Below are 23058 nucleotides of genomic sequence, written 5' to 3'. Positions count from 1 at the left end.
TTAAAAGAGATTTTTTTTCTCCTGCTTTCTCTCACACACAAAGAGAAACAAGCAATGACCTGAGAGGTTCTGAGCCTCATCATCTCTCTTGTGAGGCAGCCCAAGGTCCACAAGCATGTCCTCAACCTCCCTTTCTGCCTCCGCCTGGGTCCGACCTTTCAGCAGTGAATAGAACAAGATGTGCTCTTCTACTGTAAGACTGGTACAAAACACAGCAGCAGTAAGTGAGACGTTTCTGTAAGAAGGCTGATTGTGAATGATTGAATAACTTAAAAGTTACTAATATTGTTGTTGGTTGTTTAGTTGATTAAATTACCTAAAATAGAACTTACTGGTTAAAGAGGATGTTGTGTTGAGGACACATCCCCATTGACGTGCGTATAATGTCTATGTCAGTTCTAATGTCTCTCCCGTTAATATAGGCTGTGCCAGATGTGGGAGGATAGAGCCCGGTCAGGATGGACCTGCAAAAACCAGAAACAGAGCATCATAAACAGGTGTTACCAACCTTTAAGTAGCTATCAAAATTCAGTTTGAATCTAAACCAAACAGAAAGTTCTGAGTAGATCATTTTTAAAGACTTTTTAAAGACGATTGTCAAGTTTTAATGGCTTCTGTGAAAGCCATTCAAATCTGAAATGTTGCTGAATCATTGCCGCTCAGACACACTACATGAATTCCCTTTACATCTTTTCAGTGTGTGTTTTTTTAAAAATCAGTGTACTTTCTATAAGAAACACTCATACAACAACATTTCAGTTTACATTGTCGTGGTTTTTCCAGCCCCATTGTGCCCCAGGAAGGATGTGATCTGCCCATCATAGAAATTAATGTTGAGGCAGTTGACAGCTGGACGAGAGCATCCATCAAAGACTTTCACCAGATCCTGAATTTGCACCCCCATCACAAGGCCTACTGGGTCAGGCTCAAAGAACGACTGGTCTGCATGCAAAAAGAGATTGAAAATATTATCAAAACATGACAGAAATAACACAGTATCTCTCAACGTTTATTTTAATTTGATGGAATTCTTTCTGAAAGAAAGTTTCTGAGAGCACTTAGAGGAAAGAGAGTTTTTAGTCTGATTTCTCAGTATTTTACCTACCTAATACTATTTTCCCTTCCTTTCACTAACCTGACTGAGGCCTTGTCCCAGCAGTTTCCCTAATAACAATATAATTACAGCTTCTAATCAGCACAAATTTGTCATTTTCCGTTTTCCCCTGTGTTTTTCCAGTCTGCTGCAGGATTTGCATGTTTCCACCAGGTGCCCCCAGAGAGTTCCTCACATGCAGTGTGGCATCTCTCTCCAACTGTGTCATTATCTAGTATGCCTTCTCCTTGTTTAGTCTGTGAAGTGTAGTCAAAGTTACTGTTTCAGCATTCTGAGCTTTTCTTCTGTATTTGTGTCATCACCTTCATTTCCCGAGTCCTGGCCGTCCTCCTGGTTTGGCGCTTCTTCTTGCTGTTTCAGCAGTTCCCTCTGTCTCTCCTGCTGCTCCCTCTTACTTTGGTGTTTGCAGATTTTCCTGCTGGCTGAGCCGTTACAGGTGTTTGTCTCTGGTCTGCTCTCGATATCCTTCTCTTGGTTTTCTGGTTCAGGTTTCTCAGGAACTATAAGGAATAGACAGTACATCAGCTTACTAGCATGCTTTTTGATCAAAGTTTTACCAGGCCTATAATTAAAAATCATCACCATGAAAGCGCTGAAGTTACATATTGATTTTTACTCTCCAGTTAAAAAGAAAGAAGAAAGAAAGCACCTAATCTTTTCTTTGTTCAAATAATACACTGCTTTGTTGACCCATCATATGGTTATAAGGACAGTTACTCAAAGTGCAGACACCCTATTATCTGTCTTTTACTAAGCTTTAGATTTTACTTCCAGCTCTGACACTGATGGGATGGGCTGGATGAGCCTTAACTTCACCTTATATTGAAATTCAATGGAACAACAACACTATTCCTCTGGTAATAATTTGCCCTTCTAGCCGCAATTTTAAACATAAAGAATAAAGGTAGAAATTCATTTCTTTGACTCCTGTTTTAGTCATAGTGCTGCTCTGTTGTTGACTAACCTCTGTCTGCCGTTTCTGTGTGTGAGGGTTTAGGTCTTTGCCAGTAGGAGGGCTGGAACGGGAAGTAGAATGGCCGACCAATGCCATACTGTCCTAATGGGCAGACACAAATAGTTTGATTTTATTAGTAATAAGCTCATACTATCAATTAATTGCTAAAATACTGTAGAATATAAAGTAAGCCCAACCTGGGAAAACATTATCCAGATACCAGGCCAGGATACCATAGAGGACAGCATCAAAAATCATCATGAGGATGGAGGTGAGAAAGGAGTAAGTGTCTTTCTCCAAGGGGCTGGTCTTAATGTTGTTCCACTGCAGGCCCAAACCCTGCTCCTCATACCGTGACAGGTACTCTGTCCCGAAGCCAAAGGCCACAGGTGACAACAAGCTCTGAAAAACATGAGGGGTAAAAAAAAACAGGATGATCACTCGTTTCATTTGTTGCTAAATATCTGTGTGTAGGCATGAAAGTCAGCTGGGTTAAATTTGCTAATGTTTACCATGAGATTTACTTAAATACAGCGCTTAACTAATTTATTAGACTCGTCATAAAACATGACAGCACAAATATTTTTGAAATCTGTTAAAAACTTGTTTAAAACTTAAAATTTTATTGTTATTTATGATGCAAAACGACTGAATTCATAGAAATTAATCAAGCATTCAACCGCTAAAACAATTCTTTCTGTTCAGAAATGGAAGTAAATAAGAGTAATTTGACATATTTATAAAAAATACACCATATACTGTTGGATTACCCAGTATATGCAGGGGGAACTATAGTATAAACTATACATTAGTAGTTTAATGAATGTGTTAAGCACTGTAAATCATATTTACTATGCTTGAAAAGCATAACTTCAGGTCTGATTTTGTACTTTAAACAAAAAAATAAACATACTGCAGCCAGTTTCATGCTCTTGGTGATGCGGTCTTGCCAGGCAAAGCACAGGATGTGAGGTAGGTAGAGGGTGAAATAAATGATGCCACTGCAGGCTGCTGCCAGGTTGGCCTTGTTGAAGAACACGCTCATCAGAAAACACTGCATGATGGTGGCCAGAGTGAAAGTCATCAGAAAGAAGAAGACAAGGATCGGGTCGCTGTAATGCAACACTTTGCCACCCTGAGATTAAAAAGGAGATATATATAGAGCATGACTATCTCTGCAGCGAGTTTTACTTTCACATTTAAACATGCACATTTAGGGTTTAAAAAAAGGTAGAGAGAGGAAAAACACATAAAATATATATGTGTGTGTGTGTGTGTGTGTGTGTGTGTGTGTGTGTGTGTGTGTGTGTGTGTGTGTGTGTGTGTGTGTGTGTGTGTGTGTGTGTGTGTTAATATGATCCACAAGAGGGCAGCATTAAACCCTGTGAAACATGAACCCTCCGAAACAACCTTTTGGTATGGCAACCTTTACTATTCAAAAGAGACATATTTAGCAATTTTTCCATCTGTGTGGAGCCACAAAGTATTTTTGGGCCCTATAATTAAGGTCACAGTAATTAAACCTCTCAAGCATAAATTAGTTTATACGAGGATTTGGTATTTAACTGGTTTTTGCATTTTTATTACATTAATAACATGTTAACTGAGTTCAAGAACTAAATAACAAATCTACTATCAAATAAGTTTACTTCAAAACAAAGTAATGTGCCATGCAGGCCACTTTGTGCTGAGGAATCAAATTAAAACTGCTTTGATAGCAAATATAACATATAGGCCCAAGGGTCAAGCTGCAGGTTTGAATAAACATGCTCTTAAGAGCTGACAAAACACCCTCAGTCTTACTTTCAGCTTTTTTTCACCTTTTCTCACCAGCTCTTTGTGTTTTCTTACCATGACAATAGAGGTCAGCAGTACTGTGCTCGCAGTCATCATGAGGAAACTGTCGATGAACCACGTGTACCAAATGACTCCATTGCTGACCCCCATGGCTTTGAGGGTCTCTTTAAGACGGAGCTCCTTTTCCAGCACGATGCTCTTCACTGTCATGGACACAGAGTAGATCCAGGCCAGCACCATGAATATTGGGAAGCAGCGGTTCAGTGTGATCATGAAGCTAGAGTGGAAGTAGGAGAGAGGAAGGAATTAGGATTACACTGATTCTGTGATCTCTCAGCACAGAATGCATTAATCTCAATTTTAGTCAGACAAAAGAGCAGCACGTATTTCCAAAAAAAGGCTGTATTCTAGAGAGGAAATTCAGTGTAGTGTAGTACGCCTACTAGAAATTTTCACACATTTGGTTCCTCCATTGATAATAACTAGAATAGCACTAATACAGACTGCAATAAACAGCAATACCCAACTCTACGTTCAAACAAGAGCCACCAAGATGAATGGCATGAAAGCAACAGCAGATTTTTTTAATTTACCTTTTTACTGTCCTTGGCTTAGCTTTCAACAAACCAGCACTCAAGTTGGCTGATTAGTCTGAAAATGTTTAATTCATAATGTGAGTTTTCATTCTCATTCTACTGTATGTCTGAGTCGGCTTGACTGGGCTTTGAAACCTACTGAAATTCAGTTACAAAACCTGTCCACACAGAAAGAAGTTAAGCAGTTAATCACCGAGTTGGACAGTTATTCAACGCATCTATTAATAAATTAAAGCTTCATCTTAACTATACACCAATTTAGGTTAAATTGAATCAGTTGCATGGACAGTATATGCAGGAGCATCATTTTTATTCTGCAATTAATTGTATATTATTCTATTAATAATAGGTTTTGCAGCCCTCTAAAGCACTGTTACACTTTCTGATGTGCAGCAAGTGCTTTATCTATTTCTTTTTAAAGCTTTCTTAATGAAAAGACATATTGTGAAAAATGCTGCAGGACTGCAGTGACTGGTAAACTCACAGGTCATCTACGTAGCATGGATATGGCATCTGCTGGACGTAGACCCCGAGTGGCCAGTCGTTGCCTGTGTGAATTTTAATGATGCCGTGTTCAATCATATCCTGCAGGTAAGCAAAACCTCCCCAGATGTATCTCTGGTCCTCCATGGGGTCTGCTCTAGGACCAGGATCCCAGTACCTGAGAGAGAGGACACAGAAGAATGAAAGATGTCCAGATCTACGCTATTATGGTGTTTGTCATCACATCAGAATAATATATAAGTTGTTGTAGTTGTATTAAATAATCCCGGCCACAATCTCCACTGATTTTCTTTCCACCATAAATTATCCTAAAGCCAAAGTCTTTAACGCTGTGCACACTGATTTTACTTAAGCGGATAAGTCTGACTCAAAGCTCTTTTACAATCTGATTATTCAATTGTATAGCGGCAGGAGTCCCACTGCTTCCATTACAGCCTGCTGGTGTGCTGCAAACAGCTAAATCTGCTTGTTCACCCCGGCGGATATTGACATACTGTCTGCTTATGAAAAAGAGATCAAAGAGAAAGGGGAAATGCATGTAAGAGCTACACATGGTTGGATGAAAGGGCAGGTATGGAACAGCCAAAAACCTTTGGAAGACAGCGAGAGAAGCTTTTCCTCTGGGGAATGTCACAAATCCATATAAATTGCCTCATTAAAGTGGCAGTAACAAGATTTTAAAAAAATCTAGGACCAAGCTGACAGGGATATTTAGTGCTTTAAATGATATTGGTTTTGATTTTAAAATGATATTGATGGATCTAATCAATTTTATTTCTACTTTTAATTAAGTACAATTAAAGCCCATGAATGGCTTTTGTTATTTGCCAAAGATGTTTATTATAATTGCGAGCTCTTTGTTTGGTCCCAAGATAAATTAATTTAAACAGTAAAGAGGAAGTTTTTCAGATATTTTTGGCATCGAAAAAATAAATAATTACTCCAATGAAACAAAAGCATCAAAAACATGGGTTAGACTGCAAGGACGCTTTACTTTTTCACATGTTATGCTCAAAACTGTATTTTCTTTAAACTACTGCACAGCAGGAAAAACTGTCACACAAATCTAAATATTCAGACACTTTATTCAGCTTGTTGCTAAAGCACCTTCGGCTTTGAAGCAGGGTTTCCTTGCTATGACACAGTGATTCCTTGGCTCACGACTTTCTGTCATTCTTTGAAAATCCTCTTAGTTTTTGAGGGACATTTTCAGGTCTCTCCAACAACCTACTCAGGGACATTCACAGAGCTGTCCCCAAACCACTCCGGTATTGGATTTATGTGTCTTTAGTGTAATTATTCTATTTGGAGGTGAACCTTCAACCCACCTTGAGGTCTTGAGCCCAGTGGAGTTTGTTTTCATTTAAAGCACAGAGATGGAAGATGTCTCTGTGCTTTGCTCCATTAGCTCAATTCCCTCAACCCTAACCATTCTCCCTGTGTTGGCTCTAAAAAGAAAATCCCACCCCTGCATCATGCTCACCATAGTGCACTGTTTGGGGTGCTTTCTCCAGACACGGTGCTTAGAATTGATGTCAGACAGTCTAATCTTGGTTTAATCAGACCAAATCACCTAATTTCTACTTTCTGACAGTCCTTTAGAAGAACTTTTGTAAACTACACGCAGGTTTTCACTTTGTAAGAGTTGCTCACCCAGTTGCTTAGTTTGATCATATAGTCACCCTCTTGAATCCAAACCTTTTCAGTTTAAGAATTATAGAGGTCACTCAATGTGCTCTTGGGAATATTAAATGCAGCAAAGCCTGGGCTACATTTCAAGGTCTGTCGACTGAATGTTTCTTTTTCTTCCATCCTTGTAATCAGTTTAAAGAATTTTCATAATTGTGGAGGGGGACTGAGTGCAAATTGATCACAAAAGAACATCTAATTTGAACACTTTTAGCTTGTCAGTGCAATATAAAAAAATGTGAAAAGCTTCAGGGATTTGGATACTTTCTGAGTGCAGTGGTTAAGGTACAACAAAAGCTGTCATTTAGCTTTATTTTAGGGGGTTACAAATGTTGAGTAGTCATTCATTACTGACCTGTCTTTGATCTTGTTGGTACGCTCCACCGCATCAATATCCATGCGGATCTTGTACTTGACATGCGGCGGAACACTTGTGGTCCAGGGATACAGGTCCATGAAGACCACGCCAGCCCAGAACTTGTTCTCCTCCAGCAGGTGCAAAGCCTCATGGATCATCTGGGACTCGTCTGTGTAGGCCACAAACTTATCCAGACTAACGCACTGCAGACAGAGAAACATGGAGGAGGATGTGGATTTGTGTTCATAAGAAGCAGTGAAACAGGGCGATGATTTAGCATTTAGCAAGTATAAATATTTATGTTTTCATGTATGTGTAGTTACTGATGCCTTTTAAGCAGTGGTGTTGTTCAATGTGCTGACAGAAGAAAAAATATATAACCCTTTCTTCTATAACATCTAAATCGATGTAACAGTATGCAAGTGCATGTACGATTCTAATTAGATTATGCATTAGATTAGATGCTGAACACTATAACTACCATGAAATACTGGAAGCAAATCGTGTTTCCTTATTTTCTAAGCATCTATTTTCTGAGCTGAATCCTAAATCATTGTTGTTGTTTTTATGGGTTTTTCAGTGGAGTAATCTGGCCACATGGGAAAATGTGAGCCAATATATTCATGGTGCAGTGGCAAACATAGGCATGTTCATATATGCAAGCAGGAAAGCAAAATCCATTTAATGTACACACACTAATCGCAACTCTCATTTTCTCACACACACTTGCTATATTTATTTACCACGTGTGTAATTACCATGTGAAACTCCCACTATGTACACCATAGATACAGCTCTCTAACCCCACTCTCACACTCCCATGTAGACCGTGTCTAATGTCCTCATTCACATTACTGTACAATACCCCCAGAGCACTCAAAGACAGACAAGAGATCACTTCCCATTCATCTTTATGTGAACACACAGTCACTACACAATGATGTTCTCTCAGAGATGGGCTGAGAAGAAGGAGCCTCACTGATACACATGTTCCAATAGGATGCCAGTGTGAGAAACATACCCCTGACAGAGTAAGAGGACCTCATGCTAACTACAGCAGTTATCCTATGGCCCAGTGATTACTGACAGCTATATCTAATTTGCTAAATCCCCCTGGATTGTTTGTGGAGCTCTGAAGGGTCTTGGCACTAAACTAGGAGACAAAGGGTAGATTGAGGTGCCTGCAATGATAGGGCTCTTTCCAAAATCCAAACCCTACCCCCTTTTAATCAGACACAAGAAGAGAGAGAAGGCGTGAAGGATGGATAGAGTGATTTGCCCTCTTTTATGTAGCAAGCACAGGAGTTTGTTTGAATGAAGTGCTGTACACTAAAAAAGCACTGGGTTTTGAGGGGGGTGACTCATTCCCATCTACTCTCTACTTTATCACTGAATGTACAATGGAAACAAGGGAAGGGGGTGACAGCAAACATGTTCTTGCCACCTTTCAGGCTGCTGTATGGAAGAGCTGTGCTAAGTGGTTGTGCCCTGTGTCAAAAAGCCTGGCACAGTCTCCAGGAAGAAGACCTGGGAGACAGACGCTCTTGTCTGTAGAATTTAGACAAAGCCTACCAAAAAGGCCAAATGCCTTGTCATAGGAATGTGCAAAATTGAGGAAAAAAGTAGGGAGACACAGAAATAGAGACAGGTTACTAACCTCTCCATACTGGTTGAACATGTGTATGAGCTGGTCGGTGATGTTAAAAATGTTCCTCCAGTCAAAGTTTGGCATGCCCGCCTCTCTCTCTCGCTCTGGTCCATTATAGAGGAAGTTGAGAATGTCTTTTGTGGTAAATTCAGTTCCCACCAGACTGTTGTCCATGAAATGCATCACCGTTGGGTTCCTCAGTGTATCCTTCAGTGAGAGAGATTAGAGTTACTGTGCATAATAGAAATACAGTACAATACATGCTCATGTAGAAGAAAATGTTTGATTCAGGTGGCTACATAGTAGAGTAAGGAGTAAAATTTAACATTTTCAAGGTTGTGCTGACCAACCTTATGTTAGAGGCCATAAATATGAATCTCTAAATATCAGGAGTAATTAACTGGGAACAAATTATCTATGCTAGGTAGACATGGACATAATGTGGGTGGACATAATATTCAACTAGCTAGTGCTTTTAAATGTATCTGGGGGGGGGGCGGTTAAATAATACTAGTTATAGAAAGACTTTAAATTTGCTTTACTAGGTTTGAGGTTGCTGACTGACAGCACACACATAACCACAAACCACTCAGTCACAGAACTGAATCAGATGGTTGAGTGGATTATTCAGTACCTGACAGGTGGAAACTAACACAGGCAGCTGTAGCTGGTAGTCATCTATGATAAGATAAGATAAAATAAGATAAGATAGAACTTTATTAATCCCTCGGGTGGGTTCCTCTGGGAAATTCGACTTCCAAAAAAAGCACAGCAACGACCAACCAATGAAATATCACCTGTTAATTCAAGTCACTGAACTCATCCATGTTTGGGGTCCCTTCAGGAGCATTTTTAATGCAAATGTCTGTCTTGCAGTGGGGTTAGGTTAATTGGTGATTCTAAATTGCCCATAGGTGTGAATGTAAGTGTGAATGGTTGTCTGTCTCTCTATGTTAGCCCTGCGACAGACTGATGACCTGTCCAGGGTGTACCCTGCCTCTCGCCCTATGGTAGCTGGTATAGGCTCAAGCCCCCATCATGCAGCTGTGGAAGATTTTTTGGCCGCACATCTATGTTGTGAATCTGCTGTTCAACTAAATCCCAAAGGTGCTCGACTAGATTAAGTTCTCGTGTCTCCGGATGGCATTTGAGTACAGTGAAGCAACTGTCTTGTTCAAAAAAACAGTTTGAGATGATTTGAGCTTTGTGACATAGTCAGCAACAATACTCAGGTAGGCTGTGGTGTTTAATTGATGGTCATTTAGTAATAAGGAGCCCAACATGTGTCAAGAAAATATCTCTCACACAATTACATCACCACCAGGAATCTGAAATGTTACGAGGAAAGATGTTGTTTATGCCAATTCTGACCCTACCATCTGAATCTCACAGCATTCATCAGAACAATCAGATCAGGCAACATTTTCCCAATCTTCAATTATAATGTTGGTGAGCCTCAAATTGTTGCCTCAGTTTCCTGTTCTCAGCTGACAGGAGTGGCACCCAGTGTGGTCTTCTGCTGCTGTAACCCATCTGCTTCATGGATTGTGCAATTATAGATGCTGTTTTGCAAAATGTATTATTTGAGTTACTGTTGGTTTCCTATTTGATTGAAGTAGTCAACACAGCATTTTCACCCAGAAATGCTGTAAACACTAGAGATGGTTATGTGTGAAGATCCTGGTGAATCAGCAGTTTCTAAAACACTCCACAGTTAAATACTACTCTTCTTCAATCTGATGCTCAGTTTCTACTTCAGCAGGTTGTCATGACCATGTCGGCATGCCTAAATGCATCAAGTTGCTGCGATGCGTTTGGCTGATTAAATATTTCCAATTACAAACAGCTGAGCAGGAGTACTAATAAAGATGCCAGTATCAGCAGTGTATATATATATATGGATGCAGCTTGCTAAAAAGCCTGCTAGCATTAGCTGCTTTTTTTTTGTTTTTTTTACTTTATTTTATTATCCAAGTAATGAAATGAAGGGCTCAAAATAGGATTTCACAAACTAATGGGTGGATTCACAGTGGCTGTGTCCATCTCTTTATATAATGTCAGTGGTAGTAAGGAGAGTTGATGTGCAAATGTGCATTAAATTAGTGTGCAGGAATGTGCAGTAATCATACCCTGATCATGTTCATCTGAACGCTGTTTTGGAAGAAAGCCCAGAGTTGAGGTCCCACCTCTTCCCAGGCCTTGGCCATATTTTGGAGCCTCTCTAGCTCCTCAAAGGTTGTGTTGGCCTGGACAAACACAAATACACACATCCTATGAAAGTTGAAAAATATTTCCAGAGTAGTACAACAAAAGCATATTTAACACACAGCGGTCGCGTTCTGTGCTAAATACACTGTCAATAATGAGTTTGGTGGAAGTGTCAGTTGTTAAAGGATAGTGTCAGTTGAAAAAAAAAAAAAAGGAGAGATCAAAAAAGTCCACTAACACTTTATCTAAGGTTTAAGCTGCAACATACAGCGGATAACAATGGAATGTTACATTATGTAATTTGGCTACATTCAAAACGCCGCTCAAAACTCTCGAAACCCCACTCTGTTTTGTGTCAGGAGGATTAAAAGAGACATAACAGATCTGTTTTTCCTTCCACTGCCGCGCCCCCACACTTACACTGAATTCTCTCCCTCCTCTTCCCATCCCTCACATTGCATCACATTACCCCTCACCCCCATCACCGCCACCATCCCTTTGCTTTCCTCTGCTTCTTTAGTCAGCTCATTCCAAAGGTGGGTGGTTGGTTTGTATGCATCTACACTGATACTGAGTGTTGAAAGAATCGCAGAAGTGGGGCAAAAGTGAGTTGGAAAAGGGAGAGAGGTGATGGGTCAGGCTGGAGGTGGTCTCACTCACACTCTTTAATATCTTGCGGGCTGCGGGGGAGTCGGGGGTGTAAAGGATCTTTCCCATCAGCAGGGGCTTGACTGAATTCCACACAATTTTCGTGACAGGGTTGGACTCCAGGGTCTGCATCAGGGCATTGCAGAAGGGAGCTAGGGGTAGGGAAAGATGAAGAGAATGAGAAACAAATGGTATTCATATATAATAATTTTTCCTTATGGCCTCCATAAGTCTCAAGCATTCAGACGTAATAAATGATCAACTAAAGAATCTTAATATTAAAAAAAAATAGCCAATCAGAGCATATCAGCCAACCTTCTGGAACAAATTTTGCCTTTTGAGGCAAACTCTGTCCAAATGATAACTGAGTGATCTAAACATCTTTCTTTATGCTTGTGAAATTAGTTCTGTCCCACCTTCTCATGCTAATGAAAGCAAACGACATGTAACAAATACACAATAAGCATAGGTAAAGACTGCATTTGCATAAATAGAAATAAATACGTGAAGTAAGAAGGTGTGTTTTTCTAATATTTAACTATATCTGACTGGTATTTTTTTCTTAAGTCACACTTTAATTACAGCACATTTATTTCTTGCTTCATGTTGAATGAAACTATATGATGAAAAGCACTGAACGAGTGAAACTGAATGGCCGTTGTAGTATTTTCTTTCCAGGTCAACCAGTCACTTCCAATCTAAACTTTTCATTCCAAATGAAAGAGAGGTGTTTGCAGGTTGTGTAAGCGTGAAAATGTATAACTCTGTGACATTTGGACAATCTGAATGTCACAGCAGGCATCAGAGCTGTGACATTTTCATAAGTATGTGTTGTGATGCAAACTTGTGATATTTTTTACTCGTTGTTTTAGATTTCAAAAAAGTCATACTATAACTACTTGTGGTGTCTGCAAAACACTATCATATATAGCGCTATCATATACAGCAGGTACAGGTATATTTCTGTTTCTGTGATTTTTATCTGTAACAAGTACAGTCTTAATACTATATTTGAGTAGAGTATTTTTTAAAAATCCCTCTTTACTTACTGGTAGTATCATCATAGGCATAGTTGTGGTTTTTGGTGCCATTGACCCCCAGAAACACCTTATAATTGTTGTCTTCATACCAGTTGAAAGACAGGACCCTAGAGCCCCCACCCTCAGGATATCCACAGAAGAGACTTGACACGCTGGACATCAACTGGGTGAAAGAGGAAGGACCCCCAGTTTGGAACAGGGAGGACACTGCCTTCATGAGCTCCTGAGAGCTCTCCTGCTGCATCATCTGCGCAAGACAGAGAGGCCCAGTTAAACTTTTAAACAATCCGATAGTCTGCAGCCATGAGGCTGTATCTATACAGCAGTGCTTCAATATTAGCATGCTAACATGGTCACAGTGAACACACTCTGCAATTAGCACTAATCACAAAATGCAAAATACAAAAAAGGTGAGCCCAAATCAAACGGAAATTGGATTTTACTGGTGGAAAGGTCAACAAAGCAGAGCACATCCTAAAAAGTGAGTTCCCTGTACACACAGAGAAAATGAGATACTGGTAACACTTTACATGAAGTAAAATATGTGTAAACTATAAAGAAGATATGAACATGATTAATAGCTTATATTTACAAGTTGGTTACTCGGATAACACAAGTCGGGAAATAGGATTTACTATCGTCAGAATAAACTAGGATTTAAAGCACCTTTAACCTATAAACTAGAGTTCAATCACCTCTGTCTAATATACAGTACACACCCCTAACACCAAATGGTTTATATGCTGTATCTCAAACCCTGACTGGCTGTTAGTTTTTAAGTTTTATATATTTTTTTGTCTGGCGTGTCTGTTGATCATTGCTGAGAAGTACAACCAAACATTTTCTGGCCTACAGCAGGATGAGTAACTATTAGGTATTGCTGGAAAGTGTAAACAATCCATTTTGAGTTATTTGACCTTCATCAGATAATTATACACAGATCAGGGATATTTATGTTTGTCATACTCATTCATGCCCTGTGAATTTTTAAGTATAAACGGTCACAAGAAAACAATAGCTTAAAGATAAGCAAAGAAGTTGGACAGAGCTGAGCTGCAAGGTGGATTAAATATCCTCCTATTGAGAGAACAAAAATAGCTTCAACCAGGAGAGCAATTCTCCCTGCTACATGTAATTTCCTCTGTGAAGATAATGAAGGAGGCCATCAATAATTGTATTGCATGTTGCTCCTACATGTTGGTAGGACTGAGTTCCTCCGGGAGCGTTTTGGTTCAAATCATATTTGGATTTATTAGCACGGGTCATCACTGATTTGGCTCCAGAGGTGAGTGATGAAAATGGCTCTTTGATCGTTTATGACTCCTACTCAAAGCTACCTTTTACATGTGGACACGCGCAGACATAAGCATGCTACAACACACCCCTCATGTCTGTCGCGCTCACTCCCTCTTCCTCTGTTTCCTTATGTATTATTTCTCGCACAGAAACATCCACACACACACTGAACTGAAAGGAAGAAGAGGTGGGTAATGAGAGCTTTTGGCTCGCCTTTCTGTCACCACGGTGATACGAAGGTCCCACCTACAGGATGTGTCACCTCAAAAGAATGTCCCTCTTTTCCTCCCTCCCTCTACCTCCCACCCTCCTCTCTCTTTCTCTCTCACCCCTGGCTAAGGTGATGATGGGATACGCTCTCCCTTGGGACAAACCGTGAACGTGCCTAAACACACATCTCAGTCACAGTGATTTGTGTGTATGTGTTGCCTGATAAACACATTATTCTACTCTATTGTGTTACAATGCTGTTTTATACTGTTTGTGCTTTTTGTTATATATAAACCAATGCATCCCATTTCATTATGTTCTACCGTATTTGTTCTAGTCGACTCTCTTAGTTTTATTCTATTTTAGTCTAATATTTTAGATGTGTAATAACGTATCAGTGTTTCTGTGTGGCTGTGACTTGTTGACAACATGTCAGCATACTATGTCTCCTTCTTCTGACTTTAATTGAATAGTGATAGTTCTTGAAAGCTGATTTTATTATTTTTTATCATCCATTTTCTTTTTACTTTTTCAGTTATTTGTTCATTGTTTGATCTGTTGTACCAAGTGTGAAATAAATAAATAAATGAAATGAAATGAAAATTATCTTCTCATTCATACATTTTTTTCTTTCATTTGCGCAAGTGTGTGTATATGTGTTTACATTTCCATTCCACGTGTGTTCTTCTTGTAGAAAAAAAATGTAATCTACAGTATCTACTGTATTCTCTTCAACCCTGTTCTATTCCATTGTAGTTAGTGTTTCAGATCCATTCATTTATAATGCATGTGCATGCATATACATTACATGTATGCAGATACACAACAGGCATGTTTTTAGCTCACAAAGCACTTGCAAAAATGTATTTTTTAACACATACTGTACATGTAACCCTCACAGTATTGAGCACATCATTCAGCTTCTTCTGGGAGCGATTCTTGAACGGGGAGCAACGGAAGAGGTGAGTTTCCTGCATGACTAAAAATACTAGTGCCTTTGATACTGAGGGCTTGAGAAGAAGAAGAGACTCAAGGAGCAGAAGAGAAGGGATGGATGACATTTGGACTACTTACATCTTGGATCTTCGCTGATGTTGCCTTAAAAGCCTGGCCCCAGAAATGCAGGTCAATGCCCACGGAGCTTCTGTCCAAAACCTGAGGCATCTAGGGGGGAACAAAACAGGAGATCTATTAAAGTAAAATGAGATTATTACAGATAAAGGGGGATTTAAACACAACTGGTCCTTTGTTCTTTTATGTTATAACCATTACTGCTCTTTTTAAATCATATAATATCTCAGCTTGTGACTTGTAAATTCATATCTGGTCACAAGTGATTTCCAGGAAACTTCCAGGAATTTGAAGCAATACACTACTGGGCAAAACCACATCAAACGCACAGAAAATGCCATATTTTTTTAACCTGTGCTAAACTTGAGATCCACCAATTGTTTGATGTGGAACTACGTATTATAACTCCCCTACGCATCCTTCAGTGGCATTATCTTCTTGAGAAACCATTAACAGTAGGTGTTAGGAAATGACTGGTCAGGGCAGGAGTGCTGAGGGTAAGGAAACCAGGAGTGCCAAGACAAACACACACACACATGAGATATCCTTCTTCTCGCATTCTTCGTGCCTGAATTTCAATGAACGAAGGAAGGAGGGAGGCAGTATGGTGAGGGGGATAGAGAGAAAGCAAGGGAGTGGGAAGGGAGGGCACTGAAAAGTTGATGCAAGAAGGGAGTCAAGAGTGTAATGATGGGAGGACAGCTGCTATGAGACCAAGGTCAATGTGGTAATGGGCATGATGTGCGATGGAGTTAACGAGTTAAATTAAGAGATCAGATTTCCCACACATAAACTGTCTATCCATCCATTCTCTTATGCTTATCCTTGTCAGGGTCGTGGGGGGGCTGGAGACTATTCCAGTTACCATAGGGCAAAAGGGGGAATTTAAGGTTCTAGGTCAGATTTTTCATCTCTAAGATATTTGACAACATACATCTCTCAAGTCTAAATATAGGGTAGTCTCTAATTGACCCTAATTTGCAAGCTATTTATAGCAACTTCTTCACTATTCCAAGGATTTTCTTTTAAAAAATGGTAATTAAAGCCACAGCAACACTGTGAAGATGCACTATTTGTCAGGTTTTTAGCAACCATATAAACCAGGTTTGCTAGAAGCTATGTTGACTCAAAATATATGTATGAGAAGTGGCATCCTGTCTTACAGAATACCACAGAGTCTGCAGGCAGGCTCTAAGCCCATTAAAGAAACAGGCCAAGAAGGATAATGCCATGTAAACTCCCTCAGCCAATCACCTGACTCACCCAGGCTGAACAACACAGACATATGATAAAGAGAGAGTACAACATTTACAGCTGGACATGCAGTGAAATGGAGTTTTTGACATTGATATCATATAAATACGATGCAATTTATAAGATGGAAGAGTATGGACAGAATGACTAATTTGATTGTCAATTACAGTGTCAGTTACATATATTCCAATAGCCAGGTTTCCTGTCTCAACAAACAAATCTTTTGTTACACGTTAGGAAAAAGATTTTTCCTATTGCGTAAGCTAACACTAGTTATACACTGTTAGCTGTTTAATAATGTAAAAAAAAGTTCAGGTGCATTTTGTATATGCGAAACTTATCATTTCAGATGAGCGTGAGAGTCCCTGCTGTTGTTTTGTGGATCTTATACTCTTTGTTTCACTATTTGTGTGTGCGTGCAGAACAAGGAGACAAGGGACAAAAATGAAGATAACATTTCTTGAGTTGAGGATAACTTGCTCAAATAATCACAGGTGAATACAAGTGTTATTAAAAAAGAAAGGGTCTGTTTTAGTCCCAATATGCTTTTAAGATAATCGAACATTTCTAAAGAGAGCCAGTGCCTAAAATAAAACCAGCAAACACTTCTACAGACTCCCCTGCTAGAGCCAGCTACTGGGCCTCACGTGCAGCACTGATATCTATGCAAACCTCGACATACATGTACAGTTTCTACAGAGAAGATTTACTGGTATTGTAGCACTTTTGAAGCTTTTGGAGGACAGTACCAATTCAGCTCAGTTCAATTCAATTCTGGTTTATTTAGATAGCACCACATTTGAACAACAGTCCCCTCAAGGCCATTTATAGAATAAGGTAACAACTGTACAGTATTCTGGAGAAAGCGCCAACAACCAGCCCCCTGTGAGCAAGTGCTTTGCAGCAGTGGAAAGAAAAAAAATACTGCCTTCTAACGAGAAGAAAGCTCTGGCAGAACCAGAGTCAAGGAAGTGCAGCCATATGCCACAACCCGCTGGCGGGGGAGAAAGAGAAGAGACGGGCAAAACACACACTAAGGGAGAGAGTAGACAAAAATGTAATGACATGCTGCAGTGGTATACAAACACATGGTGAGTAAGAAGAAATGAGTGGGGAAGTAGTCAGTGTATCACATGAAGTCTTGCAGTTGTCTGAGCTTACAGCAGCATAGATAAGGAATGGTTCAGAGACACCTATTCCAGCCCTAACTGTAAGCTTTATCAAAAGGGATCCTAACCCTAATCTTAAAACTAGAAAGTGTGTCTGTCTCCTAAATCCAAAGTGGGAGATGGTACCATGCGAGACGGGGCTGATAGCTCTCCCTCTACTTTTGGAAACTCTAAGAGCCACAAGTAAGCCTGCAGTCTGAGAGTGAAGTGCTCTGTTGCAATCAAATGGTACAATGAGGTCCTTCATATACGATGAGCCCTGATTATTCAGAGCTTTGTATGTGAGGAGAAGGATTTCAGATTAAATTGTGGATTCATTATGAAACCAGTAAAGAGACGCTAATATGAGAGAAATGTGATCTCTGTATGAAGTATGATCTGTTAGTACTCTTTGGATAAACTTGAGTATTTGCTGGGAACATTTAGAACAAATTCATAAAAATAAATGACAATAGTCCAAATTACAATAATCCAGCCTAGACCTAATAAATGCATGAACTATTTTTTTTTATCACTCTAAGATGGGATGTTTCTAATTTAAGAGATATTGCAAGCAGTCCTGCTTTCTTTCACATGTGTTTAATGTCCACACTATCCAACATATCCTGGTCAAAACTGCCTCCAAGAGCTCTCACACTTTTGCTGGAGGCCAGTGTAATGCCATCAAGGGTATATGTCTGGTTAGACACCAGGTAAGATCCATTATTTTTATATAATAACTTTGTTTTGTCTTAAAAAGATTCCCAGTGTTTAGCTAATTGATTTGTGTCACCTGGCTTCACTGAGAAATGAAGCTGGGTATCATCTGTAAACCAATGGAAATGAACACAGTGGTACTTGATATTGTTATTGCCTAAGGAAACCATGTACTGTATAATGTAAAAAGTATTGGTGCCAGCACAGAACCCTGTGGCACTCCATGACTAAATGCCAGATGTGAAGACTTTCCATCTTCCACTACATCAATTTTACTGATCCCGCAGCTAATATTAAAAAGTCCATATAATAGGTTTGTAGATGAGTGACTGTCTGGTCTGCACCGACTAAATCCAGGTTTGAGCTGTATTTATTGGCCAAAATTTAATGAATTCTCTCTGAAAACGTCTTGCAGTGAATATGCCTGAAACAGTCGGAAAATACACAGCAGTGTGTGTCTCTAAAACTGTGTAGGACAATTTTGCCTGAGTTTGTGTTATGGTCTTGGGTCAGTGACCCAGGGTTTTGGAATTTGTATTACTATTATTATGATTACTATTGTTCTTGGGTTTATTTATGGCTATGACTTCTAGTGTTATGGTTTCTGTTTTGTACTTCCAGCACTCAAGTTCTTCTCTGTTCTGCAAATTCTAGTTCTTAGGTTTACCTCCTCTTGTTGCTGCATTTCTATGTGTTTTGTTTACACTTCCCTGTTGTGTCATTATGGGTAATTGTGTCAGCTGTTTTCCAATGTGTGTTCACTTTCCCAATTACCCTCCAGTGTACTTAGGTCTCGTGTTTCTTACTGTTAGCTGTCTGGTTGTCTGCTTATGTTCTCTCCCATAGTCACAGCCAAAGTAAAGGTCATAGTTTGACATCTCAGTTTGAGTCAAGTCACTGTTCAGTTTCGTTCCTGTAATCAATCAGCAGCTAAATAAACGGTCCGCTATTGGTTCGCATCTCAGCTCAGTTTCCCTCTGTGTCTGCGTTTGGATCCACACCTCTCTCTCTCTCTCCGCACGATTTGCCTCCAGAAATTGTGACAGTTTGGACCCACATTTATCGCTTCAGGTTTAAACTGTGAAGCTACCAGACTTTGATAGATTAAAGTGCTTACAAATATTAAATAATATATAATATAAATATGTACACGACTTAATGCATTAATACATCCTGACATTCCAAAGCAGAGTAAATATGCAAAATCAATACAGTAACACAAGAGATGCTCATCGATATCCACCAGTCTTTCAATAGAGAGCAGTGCGTGGATGTGGGAACCAACATCTGCAGTTAGACATACTAGATCATCACCTAGTGATATGAATGATGCACCACTGTATAAGTTAAAACAAGCTACTAACCAGCTTAAAGATCTTGAAGAAGTCCAGATTAGCATACAGGACATCCTCTATCCTCTGGAGCCTTTGCTGGCTCAGGGCACACATAGCATTGCGGACCCCATGCAGTCCCATGCGAGTGGGGAAGAACAGGAAACGCTCCAAGAGGGCCTGACTACATGCTATGTCTTTCAGCTGCAGGTCTGGGACTCCAAATGCAAACTGCAAAACAGCATCAAAATATTTGTATTCATATTCAGTAAGTTACTATAATGTATATAATGTCTTTTTAGACAAGTGCAATTGCCACAATCCAGGTAAAGCATGGTTTTAATTTTGATTCTCTGCAAAAATTCATCATTAACCTCTGCAAAAATCTTTCTAAAAAGATGTACCTGTTCAAGTCGTATTTGTGCATTGACAAGTTGATAAACTATAGACTCCGAGAGCCCGGCATCTCTTAACAGGAAGGCTGTGAGAACTTCATCATCCTTCAAAATATCCTCCACCTTCAGCCCGCGACCTAAACGGAAAATCATGAACAGAGATAGCGAAAGGTCAAAATCAGCAAAAAATAACTTTGACCCACTGCGCTGAGGAAATGATTCACAGCAGAAAAGATTGACACAGATTTTCAGAGAAAACGCAGTGAGGAAGGGTGTTTATGCACATTTCCCTGCCAAAAACTAAAGCTAATTTCTTAGGAAGAAATACTGAGAACACATTTCGGGTATGCCTTTGGGCCTAGTCATAAAAAACGGCATGTGACTCAGCACCATAATGTGCAAATTACCCAGGATTAAAAGGCCAAAGTGAAAAATAGTGAAGGGAAGTTTATAAACCACCATGGAGGAATTCTTTTTGTGTAGATGTCATGTACGTACTTTTTAAAGCAAGTGGCAAAATCTACAATAAAAGATATTTTTAAAGCCTGCATCCATGCAGCACTGAAAATGTATAACGTAATTTACAGAAATTGGACAAAATAAATAAATATTTTTATAGCTACTGTTTTCTGTTTATGTTAGGTTAAGAATTAATGTCTCCTTAAAAGGAAAATTATTAGCACCTTTGGGTTCACATCTGTCCAGAAACCTTGTTCTCAATAGTCATTTTTTTGTCAGCTTATTAATAAAAACGTCTACTGGCCACTTTCCTCTTTTTTGACTTCACCTGAGACTGCAGACGGATTGTTGCGTAAAGTTTCCATGAAGTTTGAGAATGATGACATTTCATGCCAAAGCCTGCCAAGCTGTTGGACCTCCGTGTCATTGAGCAGAAGCTTTTGGATGTTGGTGTAGAATCGCGCCAATCTGGAATAACCCCCCCAAAAAACACACAAAAAAAAAACATTTTTTTATAAGGTTAAAAGTGGTTTTTACCAAGTTTAAAAGAGCTGAGTTATGCTTACACCGAGTTATTATAATTGGAAACAACGCCTGGGGATTCTCCTCGGGTTGGATATCTAAAGCAGGGATTGTTGACGTTGCAGAAGATGCCCTGAATCCAAGGGAGAATCCCTGTAGAGGGCAGCGCCTTGTTGGGGAAATGACCTAAAGACACACAGACTACGTTAGAGGCAATGTGAGAGGTTGTGATTTGATGTTAACAGAACTGTGAAAGGGTAAAGGGATACTATTTTTACAAGGAAAGAAAGGAATTTCAGCAAATACAATTTTGTCTTTTTCTTTTCTTTTCTAATTTGAAAACTTGATGCATAATTGGCGAATTCTTCTTACACTCATGTTGTTGGTACAGTGGATTGGCTTTCCTCAGCCACACCAAACCAATGAATAGCAACACTGGCCAGAAGATCTCCACCAGGAAGCGGATCTGGATAGACAGATGTGATGCAGTCATACACCGTGAAGTATGAGAACAACAGAAACACAACCAAAACAATTGCCATGGGGTTTGAACATTAATATATATACATATATTATACATATATATATGTATGTATATTAATGTTCAAACCCTATGGTAATTGTTTTGGTTGTGTTTCTGTCGTTCTCATACTATTTATTTATAGATATACAATATATATAAAAAGTGTTACCTTCTGTCTCTTTCGAAGAGTCCAGTTTTTCCACAGTAACAGGCTGACTTGAGAGCCAGTCTTCATTGCTCTGCAGCTCAACCCCTGGAAGGGGTCATCAGACTTTAATAAACCTGTAGATAACATAACTCCATTAGTGATGACATTTACTACAGCTATTTCGAAGACACGAGACAAACTAGATCAAATTATTGGAGTTCAGAAAGACCCATATGTGGATCTAGCCCTAAGAGCACGTCTTGTCTTGGGCTGGATTTTGTCTTGTGCTCATTTCATATCAGACTTATATTTGAACTGGTTTATGAGAGGTTTTACTACAACTGCAGATAATTAATTCACAAAACACACAGAACCCTGACAGGCTCCGCAAAACCACTGAACCTCTATTAATTAATGCAAAAGGCCAAATTTTACCTGCAGTGGCAATGGGTGATGTTATTAACTACCATATGTGTTAACAGACACGGTTACAGGATGTATTTACATGACTTTGTGCGTGTATACAAATAAAGCTTTATACTTGCAATTTGAACCTACTCTCATGCAGATGTATTCCAAAGGCAAATTAATTTTCAGGGAGATGTTAAGGGGAAAATGCCAGTGACATATACAGGATATGTGCAGATGGTGCTTCAGAAAATCTCGGACATGAAGAGTAATTTGCTCAGTGCAACGTGTCCAACAGATTACCTCAGAGCGCATGAACACCTGTCTGGAAAACAGGGGATGCTGTAAGACTGAAACAGGAGAGTAAAAGCTATCATTATGTATGTGACATCTCTGGATGTAATTTTGGGGGTTTTTGTGCTTTCTGCTCTCATCTTTGGGAAAAAAAAGCTGAAAAAAAGAAGAAAAAAAACCCTGGCATAAATCACTTTAAAAGGCACTGGTCTGTCATGTCCCACCAGAACAGCTTTAATGTACCTAGGCACCTTTCTATGTCTCTATTGGTCAGAGTGAACACCATTGCAATTATTGCATTGATAGTCCCTCATTTGCTGTGGTGATGGTGGAGAAAACACCCTAACACACCGCTCCAATATCTCCCACAGGTGTACGAACTGGCTAAGCTTCCCTCAAGTATAACCAGTGGCCATGACACCCTTCACTGAGTCTGAAGTCTTATTTTGTTTGTTGTTAAATTTGTCATTTACCTTTATGCAAGTTAGAAAAATAGTCATTTTGGAATATGGGGGCAGTTCTGATAGTTTGGGTCCACTCATCCCTTTAAAGAAAGGTCACAGCAAATCAATACCAAGATGTTCTGAGTGAATCTAAAAGCCAAACAGTAATTAGCAGCCATATCTCTTTGTTACACGATCTTCCAAACAACTTAGTCAACAACAAGCTTAAACAAGTAAATATAGATCCTTACCTGTTATGGAATGATAGAAAAGTAGAACGAC

The 23058-nt window shown here is 39.4% G+C and overlaps 1 protein-coding gene across 1 annotated transcript in view; it reads right to left on the bottom strand.

The window, feature by feature from the left end:
- Positions 1-21718, bottom strand: part of LOC146647800 (retinal-specific phospholipid-transporting ATPase ABCA4-like) — a 43406-nt gene extending 21688 nt beyond the window's left edge. The window contains exons 1-21 of the mRNA XM_085390016.1: positions 21653-21718; positions 21333-21426; positions 21005-21146; positions 20767-20906; positions 19989-20116; positions 19618-19815; positions 15138-15227; positions 12567-12804; positions 11530-11669; positions 10791-10907; positions 8671-8868; positions 7011-7216; positions 4947-5123; positions 3921-4143; positions 2983-3204; positions 2267-2471; positions 2079-2171; positions 1417-1614; positions 765-942; positions 333-464; positions 60-199 (exon numbers count right to left, since the gene is read on the bottom strand). Of these exons, the coding sequence (XP_085246142.1) occupies positions 60-199; positions 333-464; positions 765-942; positions 1417-1614; positions 2079-2171; positions 2267-2471; positions 2983-3204; positions 3921-4143; positions 4947-5123; positions 7011-7216; positions 8671-8868; positions 10791-10907; positions 11530-11669; positions 12567-12804; positions 15138-15227; positions 19618-19815; positions 19989-20116; positions 20767-20906; positions 21005-21146; positions 21333-21426; positions 21653-21718 (3325 nt within the window). The remainder of the gene's footprint in view (positions 1-59; positions 200-332; positions 465-764; positions 943-1416; positions 1615-2078; positions 2172-2266; positions 2472-2982; positions 3205-3920; positions 4144-4946; positions 5124-7010; positions 7217-8670; positions 8869-10790; positions 10908-11529; positions 11670-12566; positions 12805-15137; positions 15228-19617; positions 19816-19988; positions 20117-20766; positions 20907-21004; positions 21147-21332; positions 21427-21652) is intronic.
- Between the last annotated feature and the right edge of the window lie 1340 nt (positions 21719-23058).

Source organism: Rhamphochromis longiceps, linkage group LG18, assembly GCF_057381845.1.
Source record: "Rhamphochromis longiceps isolate RC_006_pf linkage group LG18, R_longiceps_female_GT1.1, whole genome shotgun sequence".
NCBI classification, from domain to species: Eukaryota; Metazoa; Chordata; class Actinopteri; order Cichliformes; family Cichlidae; genus Rhamphochromis; species Rhamphochromis longiceps.
Note: the sequence above shows the minus strand (reverse complement) of the source record. Positions and strands in the feature narration are given on the sequence as shown.